Consider the following 16,034-nt stretch of genomic DNA (forward strand, 5'->3'; position numbering starts at 1 on the left):
AATTAGTCACGCATGGTTGCACACAGGTGTTATAATGACCTAATTAGAGTGGAGTGTTTTGTAATGTCTTGTCTTTTCTCACCCCAAAGGTGTGAGTGTGTTTGGGGTGTTTTCTCATGCGTAAAAATGTGTGCGTTTAAATTTGTGGATGCTTGTGTGTCAGGGGTGTTTTGTAATGCGTAGAGTTTGTGGTTGTTTAGAGTGATCTTCACCCGAAAACGGTGTATATTTAATTAGGGTGATACCCGTTCATGTTACCTGTCTTGTGGTCAGCAGGTGTTGATTTGAGGGATATTAGACCCCATTAGATGGGGGATGAAGTGTAAAGGAAGCGTGTGTTCGAGAAGCTCCCCCGGTCTTTAGCGAGCTTTAGCTTTATATAAAATTTTATTTTATGTAAAACAAACAATATCAGTGAACTCCCACATCATCCTACACTACGTGATTGACAAGTCAAAAAGTTGACAACTAAAAAAAATTTTCATTCAAAAACTCCAAAACTATTAAAAAAAAATAAAATAATGGCAATCTGTTGTGAGCCTATGGATGGACGATTGTATTTTAAAATCTCAATAAAGATATTAGTCATCCATCAAAATTTATGGAGGAAGTAGGAGAAGCTACCTACTTCTACATCTCACCTACTAACTCACCTCTACTCGTCTATCCGGGAACCATAAGAACTCTGAAGGTTTTTCGATGGAGTTGCTTGCTGGGAACTTCGGTTTTAGGTGGTTCAAATGGCGCTTGATATAACCATTTGTGGTGCGAACCATGAAAAGCATTTTTCCAATTGGACGGTCGACAGAGCCTTCAATCCACTTTTGTTCCCTTGCATAATTACGAGCGTAGACCATTTGATCTGCGACGTACTTGGTAACCGATTGCTTGGCTTCGACAGGCTGCTCGAAAAGTTGACTTAGTACGGTACGGATTGAGCGACCATGGATTAACTCGGCGCAAGATTTTCTGTAGGAACCTGTAAGAAACAATGTATTTAGTAACTGCTACTCGGACTGGTATACCGTCTTTGAGGTTTTTTTTGACTGAGAATTTGAACGTCTAAACGAAACGCTCTGCTAATCCATTGCAGAGGATGGAACGGTGCTGTGGTTATGTGTTTTATTCCATGACGTTTGCAGAATTCCTCAAAGGCGTCAGCCGTAAGCTGCGGACCATTGTCGCTGACCATGGTTTTTGGATATCCTTCGATGGCGAATATCGATGATAGTGCAGCGATCTTGTTAGCGGTTGTAGTGAACGACATTTGAACTACAAATGGGAACTGCGAGTAAGCGTCTACACAGATTAGCTACAAGGAATCGAGTATTGGGCCGGCAAAGTCGATATGGATTCGCTCCCACGTTGTTGTCGCTGCAGTCCAACTTTGGTAATCTTTCGGAGGAGCAGGATTGTTGCACTTGCAGATGCTGCATGACTGAGCAAGGCTTTTAATGTAGGCCACCAAACATGTTGTCTCAATGTCCTTCGTGTAACAGATTCAGGATACGCGCCTAAAGAGTTACTGGGATAGGCAAAGCAATTTTTTGTTGATTGTGAGGGCAAATTTTTCGATTAAAGTATGGTGATAATGCTTCCTCGCCTTGCTGAAGTTTTTCTGGCCATCCTACAGTATCATACCGTGAGACTTGTTTGAGAAGTTTCTCCTTTTTGATGTGGTTGCGAATGATCTCAGAATTGATCGGTGTTGACAGTTCCATTACGATGTGGCAGGCTTCTTCTTCGATAGGGCATCTGCGTTGCCATGAGCAGATGTAGAACGATACTGAATCTCAAAATTATAGGCCATGAGAATGATGGCCCAGCGCTGTAGCCTGTTTGACGTCATTAAAGGAAGATGCTTGCCTGGATTGAAAATAGTTACTAGTGGCTTATGATCCGTTATAAGGGTAAACTTTCTGCCGTTCAAATATCGGTGAAAACGTTTCACTCCGAATATTATAAAAAGTCCCTCTTTTTCGATTTGGCTGTATTATCCTGATGCTTGTCAAGCGTTTTGGATGCGAAAACAATAGGCCTCTCCTTGGAATCTTGTTGGATATGCGAAAGGACTACACCAATATCAAAAGACGATGCATCCGTCGCTAGGACTAGTGCTAGGTTTTCATCAAAATGTATGCTACATTTCTTTTACGAAGTTGGTTTAAAGGAGCGGCGTACTGAGAATAGTTCGGTTTAAAGTTACAATAGTAATTAACTTCCCCATGAATGCTTCTAATTGCTGCAGATTAGAAGGCGGACGCAACAGTTTAACAGCCTCCAAGCCTGAGATGTCTGAAAGAATCCCTTGAGCGCTGATTCTTCGTCCTAAGTACTCAATTTTGTTCTTGAAAAAGAAGCATTTCTCCTTTTTGCATCTAATACCGTTCTCACGAAGAATACTGAGAACTTGGTCGATTCCCTTTAGATGATGCTCGCTTGTAGGTGCTGAAATAATGATGTCATCTAAGTAGTTGCCACATCCTTCTACTCCTTTTTTTTGCTAGTGGTGGTTTAAAGCATCGAAAGCCAACTCGGAGCTGTGATAGCTTACCGAAGTCTGGGACTCTAACCCAGTAAAAACTCCACCCCCTCCCCGCTTCCCCGGCGGTACTGCCGTTAGGTATTACTTCGCCGGGGGGGGGAATGCCCTAAGGGCTCTCTAGGATACTATCCTATTGGAATTTCGCAGCCTTTCTGCAATGCGCGTTTTTTTAAGAACTATTGTGGCCATGTTACATACAGCGGACTAATTTACTTATGATTCAAGCATAATTTCCACCAGGTTACAAACGGCTGGCGTCCTCCCAACCCTTATGCTCAGATCTTGACGTTCATTTTCAAAACAAATGACAGACAAAAAATACGTGCTCTGCGTCTTCATTATCCGACTCGCAGAGTGGGCAGTGCGGATAACGTTCATGCTTAAACCTATTCAAGTAGTATTTAAAGCATCCAAGTCCTGTCAGCAGTTGCGTTAGGTAAAAGTCCACATGTCCATGCTTCCTTTCCAGCCATCTCTGCAATTCTGGGATAAGCTTATGCGTCCATCGTCCTTTGCTGCTATTTGCCCACCTCTCCTGCCACTTTGCAATAGTGTGTTGTCTGCACCTTTTTTCGTAGGGATTCTACAGTCTCGGCCCCTGTGCTACCTGCGCGGATACCCGCTGACTCCACTGCTAGCAGGTCCATCGGCATTACTCCTGAAATAATTAGTGCCGCGTCATGGGATACCGTGCGGAACGCACAGCAAGCCCTCAGGGCACACAGTCTCTGTACGGAATCACCCTCCTGCAGATAACTCCCATTTTTTGTGGCTCGGGCCCATATGGGAGCAGCGTACATCAGCGTCGATGTGAGTGTTCGAGTGTTCGCCATAATTCGCGAAATTTCTGCCGCGGTTCTGCCTGCCAAGGGGTGTGCTGATGACCATGATAGTTTTTGAATCCTCATCCAGTTCCATTTGAAGATAGGCATCCTTAAAATCGATTTTGCTGAACTGCTTGCGGTGACGGCTCTTGGAAAACTTTTGTGTTGCTGACTGCTTTAAAAAGACACTTGCTTTGAAGTCTTTTATGACACCCATGGCTGGTTGGAACACTTCGTTGAACGTGCTGAAAAGGTCACAAAATTCGTCTTCGTGTACCTCTTGAACGTTTGATACTTGCATGATATCAAGGCCGAAAATGTTGAATAAATCCATACCAAATAGATTGTTTGATGACTCAATGTTCGCAACGATAATGACCACTTGCTTCTCTTTTTCACCACACTTTGCAACTGTGTGCAACTCCCCAAGCAATGGTATTGGTGTATGACCAAACGCATGTAATACTCGGAAACACTTGAGTAATTAAGGCTTATTCAACAGCGAGTATGTAGTGGCGTTGATCACGGACGCTGTGGCTCCGGAATCCATTTGGAATGATATCACTTTGCTAGATCTATAAGAATCTTGTTCTGCTGACACTTGACTTGACCTGTAAGACTGTTTACAGCTTCAATCGTTTCGATTTCGTTTGCTTCGGATTTGCGACTTTTTTGCATTTGCCATTTGCTTTTGTCTTGCTTCGACATGCATACAACAGCTATATGTCCTTTTCTACCGCACTTGTGACATACGGCATCGCGAAACTTGCACTTCTTTCTGGCATGATTGTGTCCACAACCAGAACATGATTTTAGCGAACTTTCGTTTGATTTGGCATCACTTTCGCAACTACCAAGGAATGGTTTTTTTTATAGGTGTGAACTGCGTACATTGGGTCTTGCTTTTGCACTGTTTGAGGGCTGCCACGGTTTTTGTAGTTGTCTCATAGGTTTCTGCAACTATAAGCACATCTTCAAGAGTTGGCTAGGACTTCTGAAGAGCAGATGCACGGACGGCATCGTATGGTAAATGTACTATGACATGATCTCGAATTATTTCATTTACATAGTTAGAAGAACAACCGTTGGCATTACAGACGAATTGGCATTCCCGAGCGATCCCGCGCAAATCGGCAACCCACTCTCTGTGCGTTTGTGAATATGTCGTTCTGTGTCTGTGAGTTGCATGATTTTTCAATAATTCGAATATGTTTATGCCACACCACGAAAGAAAATAAGCCTTTTGCTTTATTTCTGCACTACCGAATGCGCGCAAAAATGCTCGGTTAACTGTTTAAGGTAAGACCCCCAGTTTTGATTGTCTTTGTCGAATTTGTGCAAGAAGATGGTTCACCCGTGTGGGTTGAATCACCCTGCCCTAGATAAGCGTTTCCATCCATCATTGCTTGCATCCATTTTTGTTGCTGTTCCATAATGTCTTTTGTAAATGCTTGCTGTTGAACAAGTATCGACTTGATCAAGTCATCATCTGCCGGCACCTTGATGAAAATCAACGACTACTCGACACGATTTATGCGATTTAACTGTTTTTATCTTTCGACTAAATATTTCACTTTTTTCCTCGTCGCCAATATGTTGAGTTCTCGTTGAGTTCTATTTTAGACATAAAAGGTGTATAGAATGGAGGAATACAAAACAGATGTGAGATTAACAATATATAACAAAAAGAATGAAATTTGATTGATTAAAATATTATTTTTATTTAAAATGCAATCAAAAAGCTTTCGTGGAATTTCATCATCATTATCCCAATTAAAATAAACATTACTATCCTCTTCCTTATTGATGTTTTGTAATTCTGAAACTAAAATATTATTAATATTTATATAAAAAATTATATAAAACTCACTGTTTTTAAATTAAGTTGAAGTATTATTTTGTTCTTTATTCATACTCTGTATTGGATTTAACAAGAAAATTGGAAAAAACAATGAAAGTAGAGTATTTACTAATTAAAAAACTTTTTTTTTATTATACTCGTATATTCTATAAACATTTCTTTAATCTATCCTTGCGAATTGTCCGAGTTTTGTTTTTTGTATTTAAAATTATTATATTATTATTTGGTTTTATCTTTTTTACCGTATAGGGTCCTGTATATTTAAATTTAGTTAGTTAGTTATGGCTAGATCATATGCCATAGAGGGAGTTGTGTTAAAGCAGTATACGAAGTATTGTAGCCATACATCCCAATCTGTTTTATCAACTGAGATATATGACCGTATGAACTCGTTAAGTGTTCTGTGGCTTCGCTCTACTGTTCCGACAGTCTGGTGATGGTGTGAAGTAGAATTTATGTTTTTGATATTTAAATTTTTACATAAATCTTCAATTATTGAATTCTTAATTTTGTTCCCATGTCCGTAATGAACGTCTTCATTGGACCGTACTTCTGGTTAAAATCTTCAAATATAACTTTGGCTATCGTTTTTGCACCTCTAGTTGGAATTGGTATGCTACAAGGTATTTTGTTAAATCGCAGATTAAAGTAACTGCGTATTCATTCCCTTGTTCAGCCTTAAGCAGTTGACTGATCGTGTCCACGATTATCCTGTCGAAAGCTTTTTGTGGTGTTTCAGTAATGGTTAATGGAGTCTTTGTATGCGTAGTTATTTTCGCTTTTTGGCATTTTAGACATTTTTGTATGTAATTCTTAACATATCGAGTCATACCTTTCTAAAAGTAATGTCTTTTGACCTTGGCCAAAGTTTTGGTAATGCCAGTATGACCTTCTTGAATTGGTTCATCATGGTATGTAGACATAATAGCTTCTTTTTCTTTTTCAGAATTTATTAGGGTCACCGGGTTGAGTAGCGCTGCCCTCAATGATTTTAATGTTTTATTGCGCATTTTCTTGAAATTATCTATTGAAACGTGTTCAAAGATATTTTCTCACGGTGCCACTTTGAGTTGGCTGATTTTATGTATACCGGCTTGCGTCTCAAGCCTTTGAAAAAACCGATCTAAGTCACTTCATAGTAGTAGGATAATACGGTTCCTGGCTCACTAGGTAATAAATCATGTAAAAAAAGGGGGTGGGGGTTACCCAAATTAGTCACGCATGGTTGCACACAGGTGTCATAATGTCCTAATAAGCATAATTAAATAATAAATCATGTCAAAAAAAGGGGTGGGGGTGACCATCATTAGTCACGCATGGTTGCACACAGGTGTTATAATGACCTAATTAGAGTGGAGTGTTTTGTAATGTCTTGTCTTTTCTCACCCCAAAGGTGTGAGTGTGTTTGGGGTGTTTTCTCATGCGTAAAAATGTGTGGTTGTTTTGTCATGCGTTTAATTTGTGATTGCTTGTGTGTGAGGGGTGTTTTGTAATGCGTAGAGTTTGTGGTTGTTTAGAGTGATTTTCACCCGAAAACGGTGTATATTTAATTAGGGTGATACCCGTTCATGTAACCTGTCTTTAGTCTTGTGGTCAGAAGGTGTTGATTTGAGGGATATTAGACCCCATTAGATGGGGGATGAAGTGTGAAAGAAGCGTGTGTTCGAGTTGTTCGAGAACCTCCCCCAAGTGTGAGCGTTAGATGGGGGAGGAAGTGTGAAATAAGCGTGTCTTAAATGATTCAATTCAATAAAGGGTGGCTCTTATTAGAATATACACAAATTAGACAGGTTATTTAGTCAAATACAAGTCAAACTATTTTTAATTCCCCTGAAATTTCACGTTTATAGAGACTAGAAAACGGGTTCTTTCTAAGTTTTCAAACATTTTATGTGATTAGAAGAAATGGGGAAAGTAGTTCAGTTTAAGAAAACTATTCGAATCGTGCGTTAACTTTAAACATCTCCTGCTAGTCCTCCTTGAACCGTAAAGTTTTTGGCATGAAACTATCATATACAAAAAAAAATTACACAAAGTTTTATTTTACGTAAAACAAACAATATCAGTGAACTTCTACATCATCCTACACTACGTGGTTGACAAGTCAAAGTTGACAACTAAAAAAATTTTCATTCAAAAACTCCAAAACTATTAAAATAAAAATAAAATAATGGCAATCAGATGTGAGCCTATGGATGGACGAATTAAAAAAATACCGTCAAGATTTAGAGGAAGAATAATTAACTATGTATTTTAAAAGCTAGGAGAAGCTACCTACTTCTACAACTCACCTACTAACTCACCTCTACCCGTCTATCCGGGATCCATAAGAACTCTGAAGGTTTTTCGATGGAGTTGCTTGCTGGGAACTTCGGTTTTAGGTGGTTAAAATGACGCTTGATATAACCATTTGTGGTGCGAACCATGAAAAGCATTTTTCCAATTGGACGGTCGACAGAGCCTTCAATCCACTTTTGTTCCCTTGCATAATTACGAGCGTAGACCATTTGATTTGCGACGTACTTGGTAACCGATTGCTTGGCTTCGACAGGCTGCTCGAAAAGTTGACTTAGTACGGTACGGATTGAGCGACCATGGATTAACCCGGCGCAAGATTTTCTGTAGGAATTTGGAGTGAACCTGTAAGAAACAATGTATTTAGTAACTGCTACTCGGACTGGTATACCGTCTTTGAGTTTTTTTTTGACTGAGAATTTGAACGTCTGAACGAAAAGCTCTGCTAATCCATTGGATGCTGGATGGAACGGTGCTGTGGTTATGTGTTTTATTCCATGACGTTTGCAGAATTCCTCAAAGGCGTCAGCCGTAAGCTGCGGACCATTGTCGCTGACCATGGTTTTTGGATATCCTTCGATGGCGAATATCGATGATAGTGCAGCGATCGTGTTAGCGGTTGTAGTGAACGACATTTGAACTACAAATGTGAACTGCGAGTAAGCGTCTACACAGATTAGCCACATGGATCGAGTATTGGGCCGGCGAAGTCGATAGGGATTCGCTCCCACGCTGTTGTCGCTGTAGTCCAACTTTGGTAATCTTTCGGAGGAGCAGGATTGTTGCACTTGCAGATGCTGCATGACTGAGCAAGGCTTTTAATGTCTGCGTCGATTGTAGGCCACCAAACATGTTGTCTCAATGTCCTTCGTGTAACAGATTCAGGATACGCGCCTAAAGAGTTACTGGGATAGGCAAAGCAATTTTTTGTTGATTGTGAGGGCAAATTTTTCGATTAAAGTATGGTGATAATGCTTCCTCGCCTTGCTGAAGTTTTTCTGGCCATCCTACAGTATCATACCGTGGGACTTGTTTGAGAAGTTTCTCCTTTTTGATGTGGTTGCGAATGATCTCAGAATTGATCGGTGTTGACAGTTCCATTACGATGTGGCAGGCTTCTTCTTCGATAGGGCATCTGCGTTGCCATGAGCAGATGTAGAACGATAATGAATCTCAAAATTATAGGCCATGAGAATGCTGGCCCAAATATCGGTGAAAACGTTTCACTCCGAATATTATAGAAAGTCCCTCTTTTTCGATTTGGCTGTATTATCCTGATGCTTGTCAAGCGTTTTGGATGCGAAAACAATAGGCCTCTCCTTGGAATCTTGTTGGATATGCGAAAGGACTACACCAATATCAAAAGACGATGCATCCGTCGCTAGGTTTTCATCAAAATGTATGCTACATTTCTTCTACGAAGTTCGTTTAAAGGAGCGGCGTACTGAGAATAGTTCGGTATAAAGTTACAATAGTAATTAACTTTCCCATGAATGCTTCTAATTGCTGCAGATTAGAAGGCGGACGCAACAGTTTAACAGCCTCCAAGCCTGAGCTGTCTGAAAGAATCCCTTGAGCGCTGATTCTTCGTCCTAAGTACTCAATTTTGTTCTTGAAAAAGAAGCATTTCTCCTTTTTGCATCTAATACCGTTCTCACGAAGAATACTGAGAACTTGGTCGATTCCCTTTAGATGATGCTCGCTTGTAGGTGCTGAAATAATGATGTCATCTAAGTAGTTGCCACATCCTTCTACTCCTTTTTTTTGCTAGTGGTGGTTTAAAGCATCGAAAGCCAACTCGGAGCTGTGATAGCTTACCGAAGTCTGGGACTCTAACCCAGTAAAAACTCCACCCCCTCCCCGCTTCCCCGGCGGTACTGCCGTTAGGTATTACTTCGCCGGGGGGGGGAATGCCCTAAGGGCTCTCTAGGATACTATCCTATTGGAATTTCGCAGCCTTTCTGCAATGCGCGTTTTTTTAAGAACTATTGTGGCCATGTTACATACAGCGGACTAATTTACTTATGATTCAAGCATAATTTCCACCAGGTTACAAACGGCTGGCGTCCTCCCAACCCTTATGCTCAGATCTTGACGTTCATTTTCAAATCTCGGACAGACAAAAAATACGTGCTCTGCGTCTTCATTATCCGACTCGCAGAGTGGGCAGTGCGGATAACGTTCATGCTTAAACCTATTCAAGTAGTATTTAAAGCATCCATGTCCTGTCAGCAGTTGCGTTAAGTAAAAGTCCACATGTCCATGCTTCCTTTCCAGCCATCTCTGCAATTCTGGGATAAGCTTATGCGTCCATCGTCCTTTGCTGCTATTTGCCCACCTCTCCTGCCACTTTGCAATAGTGTGTTGTCTGCACCTTTTTTCGTAGGGATTCTACAGTCTCGGCCCCTGTGCTACCTGCGCTGATACCCGCTGACTCCACTGCTAGCAGGTCCATCGGCATTACTCCTGAAATAATTAGTGCCGCGTCATGGGATACCGTGCGGAACGCACAGCAAGCCCTCAGGGCACACAGTCTCTGTACGGAATCACCCTCCTGCAGATAACTCCCATTTTTTGTGGCTCGGGCCCATATGGGAGCAGCGTACATCAGCGTCGATGTGAGTGTTCGAGTGTTCGCCATAATTCGCGAAATTTCTGCCGCGGTTCTGCCTGCCAAGGGGTGTGCTGATGACCATGATAGTTTTTGAATCCTCATCCAGTTCCATTTGAAGATAGGCATCCTTAAAATCGATTTTGCTGAACTGCTTGCGGTGACGGCTCTTGGAAAACTTTTGTGTTGCTGACTGCTTTAAAAAGACACTTGCTTTGAAGTCTTTTATGACACCCATGGCTGGTTGGAACACTTCGTTGAACGTGCTGAAAAGGTCACAAAATTCGTCTTCGTGTACCTCTTGAACGTTTGATACTTGCATGATATCAAGGCCGAAAATGTTGAATAAATCCATACCAAATAGATTGTTTGATGACTCAATGTTCGCAACGATAATGACCACTTGCTTCTCTTTTTCACCACACTTTGCAACTGTGTGCAACTCCCCAAGCAATGGTATTGGTGTATGACCAAACGCATGTAATACTCGGAAACACTTGAGTAATTAAGGCTTATTCAACAGCGAGTATGTAGTGGCGTTGATCACGGACGCTGTGGCTCCGGAATCCATTTGGAATGATATCACTTTGCTAGATCTATAAGAATCTTGTTCTGCTGACACTTGACTTGACCTGTAAGACTGTTTACAGCTTCAATCGTTTCGATTTCGTTTGCTTCGGATTTGCGACTTTTTTGCATTTGCCATTTGCTTTTGTCTTGCTTCGACATGCATACAACAGCTATATGTCCTTTTCTACCGCACTTGTGACATACGGCATCGCGAAACTTGCACTTCTTTCTGGCATGATTGTGTCCACAACCAGAGCATGATTTTAGCGAACTTTTTTTTTTGATTTGGCATCACTTTTACAACTACCAAGGAATGGTTTTTTTTATAGGTGTGAACTGCGTATATTGGGTCTTGCTTTTGCACTGTTTGAGGGCTGCCACGGTTTTTGTAGTTGTCTCATAGGTTTCTGCAACTATAAGCACATCTTCAAGAGTTGGCTGGGACTTCTGAAGAGCAGATGCACGGACGGCATCGTATGGTGTATGTACTATGATCTGATCTCGAATCATTTCATTTACATAGTTAGAAGAACAACCGTTGGCATTACAGACGAATTGGCATTCCCGAGCGATCCCGCGCAAATCGGCAACCCACTCTCTGTGCGTTTGTGAATATGTCGTTCTGTGTCTGTGAGTTGCATGATTTTTCAATAATTCGAATATGTTTATGCCACACCACGAAGGAAAATAAGCCTTTTGCTTTATTTCTGCACTACCGAATGCGCGTTAAAATGCTGGGTTAACTGTTCAAGGTAAGACCCCCAGTTTTGATTGTCTTTGTCGAATTTGTGGATTGGAGGACACGCAGATAATTCACCCGTGTGGGTTGAATCACCCTGCCCTAGATAAGCGTTTCCATCCATCATTGCTTGCATCCATTTTTGTTACTGTTCCATAATGTCTTTTGTAAATGCTTGCTGTTGAGCAAGTATCGACTTGATCAAGTCATCATCTGCCGGCACCTTGATGAAAATCAACGACTACTCGACACGATTTATGCGATTTAACTGTTTTTATCTTTCGACTAAATATTTCCCTTTTTTCCTCGTCGCCAATATGTTGTGTTCTCGTTGAGTTCTATTTCAGACTGCCAGATTATTAAAGTACTACATAAAAGGTGTATAGAATGGAGGAATACAAAACAGATGTGAGATTAACAATATATAACAAAAAGAATGAAATTTGATTGATTAAAATATTATTTTTATTTAAAATGCAATCAAAAAGTTTTCGTGGAATTACAGTCAATCTGCTTAATTTCATCTAAATTTTATGGTATTGTTTGTATATTATTGTCGAGTAACAATTCCATTCTCACTAGAAGACCTAGGAATTGAATTGATATTAACATTATCTTCTACATATAAATTTAATGGTATGGTTTGTATATAATTGTCGATACCACCCTCTACAGTAATAGTTTCATTCTCACTAGGCGATCTAGGAATCAGGATAACAATCAACAGAATCAGAATCATCATTATCCCAATTAAGAGAAACATTACTATCCTCTTCCTTATTGATGTTCTGTAATTCTGAAACTAAGATATTATAAATATTTATATAAAAAATTATATAAAACTCACTGTTTTTAAATTAAGTTGAAGTATTATTTTGTTCTTTATTCATACTCTGTATTGGATTTAACAAGAAAATTGGAAAAAAACAATGAAAGTAGAGTATTTACTAATTAAAAAACTTTTTTTAATATACTCGTATATTCTATAAACATTTCCTAAATCTATCCTTGCGAATTGTCCGAGTTTTGTTTTTGTATTTAAAATTATTATACTATTATTTGGTTTTATCTTCTTTACCGTATAGGGTCCTGTATATTTAAATTTAGTTAGTTAGTTATGGCTAGATCATATGCCATAGAGGGAGTTGTGTTAAAGCAGTATACGAAGTATTGTAGCCATCCAATCTGTTTTATCAACTGAGATATAACTCGTTAAGTGTTCTGTGGCTTCGCTCTACTGTTCCGACAGTCTGGTGATGGTGTGCAGTAGAATTTATGTTTTTGATATTTAAATTTTTACATAAATCTTCAATTATTGAATTCTTAATTTTGTTCCCATGTCCGTAATGAATGTCTTCATTGGACCGTACTTCTGGTTAAAATCTTCAAATATAACTTTGGCTATCGTTTTTGCACCTCTATTTGGAATTGGTATGCTACAAGGTATTTTGTTAAATCGCAGATTAAAGTAACTGCGTATTCATTCCCTTGTTCAGACTTAAGCAGTGGACTGATCGTGTCCACGATTATCCTGTCGAAAGCTGTTTGTGGTGTTTCAGTAATGGTTAATGGAGTCTTTGTATGCGTAGTTATTTTCGCTTTTTGGCATTTTAGACATTTTTGTATGTAATTCTTAACATATCGAGTCATACCTTTCTAAAAGTAATGTCTTTTGACCTTGGCCAAAGTTTTGGTAATGCCAGTATGACCTCCTTAAATTGGTTCATCATGGTATGTAGACATAACAGCTTCTTTTTCTTTTTCAGAATTTATTAGGGTCACCGGGTTGAGTAGCGCTGCCCTCAATGATTTTAATGTTTTATTGTGCATTTTCTTGAAATTATCTATTGAAACGTGTTCAAAGGTATTTTCTCACGGTGCCACTTTGAGTTGGCTGATTTTATGTATACCGGCTTGCTTCTCAAGCCTTTGGAAAAACTGATCTAAGTCACTCAATAGTAGTAGGATAATACGGAACCTGGCTCACTAGGTAATAAATCATGTAAAAAAAAGGGGGTGGGGGTGACCCAAATTAGTCACGCATGGTTGAACACAGGTGTCATAATGACCTAATTAGCATAATTAAGTAATAAATCATGTCAAAAAAGGGGGTGGGGGTGACCATAATTAGTCACGCATGGTTGCACACAGGTGTTATAAAGACCTAATTAGAGTGGAGTGTTTTGTAATGTCTTGTCTTCGCTCACCCCAACGGTGTGAGTGTGTTTGGGGTGTTTTCTCATGCGTAAAAATGTGTGGTTGTTTTGTCATGCGTTTAAATTTGTGATTGCTTGTGTGTGAGGGGTGTTTTGTAATACGTAGAATTTGTGTGTGTGCTTTAGAGTAATCTTCACCCGAAAACGGTGTATATTTAATTAGGGTGATACCCGTTCATGTAACCTGTCTTTAGTCTTGTGGTCAGCAGGTGTTGATTTGAGGGATATTAGACCCCATTTTATGGGGGATGAAGTGTGAAAGAAGCGAGTTGTTCGAGAAGCTCCCCCGATCTTAAGCGAGCTTTAGCTCGTTCGAGAACCTCCCCGAAGTGTGAGCGTTAGATGGGGGAGGAAGTGTGAAATAAGCGTGTCTTAAATGATTCAATTCAATAAAGGGTGGCTCTTATTAGAATATACACAAATTATACAGGTTATTTAGTCAAATACAAGTCAAACTATTTTTAATTCCCCTGAAATTTCACTTTTATAGAGACTAGAAAACGGTTTCTTTCTAAGTTTTCAAACATTTTATGTGATTAGAAGAAATGGAGAAAGTAGTTCAGTTTAAGAAAACTATTCGAATCGTGCGTTACCTTTAAACATCTCCTGCGAGTCCTCCTTGAACCGTAAAGTTTCTTGCAAGAAATTACCATATACAAAAAAAAGTTACACAAAGTTTTATTTTATGTAAAACAAACAATATCAGTGAACTCCCACATCATCCTACACTACGTGGTTGACAAGTCAAAGTTGACAACTAAAAAAATTTTCATTCAAAAACTCCAAAACTATTAAAAAAAAAATAAAATAATGGCAATCTGTTGTGAGCCTATGGATGGACGAATTAAAAAAATACCGTCAAGATTTAGAGGAAGAATAATTAACTATGTATTTTAAAAGCTAGGAGAAGGTACCTTCTACAACTCACCTACTAACTCACCTCTACCCGTCTATCCGGGATCCATAAGAATTCTGAAGGTTTTTCGATGGAGTTGCTTGCTGGGAACTTCGGTTTTAGGTGGTTCAAATGGCGCTTGATATAACCATTTGTGGTGCGAACCATGAAAAGCATTTTTCCAATTGGACGGTCGATAGAGCCTTCAATCCACTTTTGTTCCCTTGCATAATTACGAGCGTAGACCATTTAATTTGCGACGTACTTGGTAACCGATTGCTTGGCTTCGACAGGCTGCTCGAAAAGTTGACTTATTACGGTACGGATTGAGCGACCATGGATTAACTCGGCGCAAGATTTTCTGTAGGAATTTGGAGTGAACCTGTAAGAAACAATGTATTTAGTAACTGCTACTCGGACTGGTATACCGTCTTTGAGTTTTTTTTTGACTGAGAATTTGAACGTCTGAACGAAACGCTCTGCTAATCCATTGGATGCTGGATGGAACGGTGCTGTGGTAATGTGTTTTATTCCATGACGTTTGCAGAATTCCTCAAAGGCGTCAGCCGTAAGCTGCGGACCATTGTCGCTGACCATGGTTTTTGGATATCCTTCGATGGCGAATATCGATGATAGTGCAGCGATCGTGTTAACGGTTGTAGTGAACGACATTTGAACTACAAATGGGAACTGCGAGTAAGCGTCTACACAGATTAGCCACATGGATCGAGTATTGGGCCGGCGAAGTCGATATGGATTCGCTCCCACGCTGTTGTCGCTGTAGTCCAACTTTGGTAATCTTTCGGAGGAGCAGGATTGTTGCACTTGCAGATGCTGCATGACTGAGCAAGGCTTTTAATGTCTGCGTCGATTGTAGGCCACCAAACATGTTGTCTCAATGTCTTTCGTGTAACAGATTCAGGATACGCGCCTAAAGAGTTACTGGTATAGGCAAAGCAATTTTTTGTTGATTGTGAGGGCAAATTTTTCGATTAAAGTATGGTGATAATGCTTCCTCGCCTTGTTGAAGTTTTTCTGGCCATCCTACAGTAACATACCGTGGGACTTGTTTAAGAAGTTTGTCCTTTTTGATGTGGTTGCGAATGATCTCAGAATTGATCGGTGTTGACAGTTCCATTACGATGTGGCAGGCTTCTTCTTCGATAGGGCATCTGCGTTGCCATGAGCAGATGTAGAATGATAATGAATCTCAAAATTATAGGCCATGAGAATGATGGCCCAGCGCTGTAGCCTGTTTGACGTCATTAAAGGAAGATGCTTGCCTGGATTGAAAATAGTTACTAGTGGCTTATGATCCGTTATAAGGGTAAACTTTCTGCCGTTCAAATATCGGTGAAAACGTTTCACTCCGAATATTATAAAAAGTCCCTCTTTTTCGATTTGGCTGTATTATCCTGATGCTTGTCAAGCGTTTTGGATGCGAAAACAATAGGCCTCTCCTTGGAATCTTGTTGGAT

At 40.0% G+C, this 16,034-nt stretch overlaps 1 protein-coding gene across 1 annotated transcript; it reads right to left on the bottom strand.

Moving 5' to 3' along the window:
* Positions 1-14,805: 14,805 nt before the first annotated feature.
* On the bottom strand, positions 14,806-15,396 carry LOC127011781 (uncharacterized protein K02A2.6-like). The gene is made up of 2 exons (XM_050889860.1): positions 15,020-15,396; positions 14,806-14,938 (listed from the first exon to the last, which is right to left on the bottom strand). Exons 1-2 carry the CDS (start codon positions 15,394-15,396, stop codon positions 14,806-14,808), a joined length of 510 nt encoding a protein of 169 aa, XP_050745817.1.
* Positions 15,397-16,034: the final 638 nt, after the last annotated feature.

This window comes from Drosophila biarmipes, unplaced genomic scaffold, assembly GCF_025231255.1.
Source record: "Drosophila biarmipes strain raj3 unplaced genomic scaffold, RU_DBia_V1.1 ptg000008l, whole genome shotgun sequence".
Lineage (NCBI taxonomy): Eukaryota > Metazoa > Arthropoda > Insecta > Diptera > Drosophilidae > Drosophila > Drosophila biarmipes.

What these genes read in the sequence shown, in the direction of transcription:
- LOC127011781 (XM_050889860.1), bottom strand. Translation starts at nt 15,396, where the DNA reads ATGCAGCATCTGCAAGTGCAACAATCCTGCTCCTCCGAAAGATTACCA. An exon ending in GCAGAGCGTTTCGTTCAGAC is followed by an intron (nt 14,939 to 15,019) that starts GTTCAAATTCTC and finishes TGTTTCTTACAG; the next exon opens with GTTCACTCCAAATTCCTACA.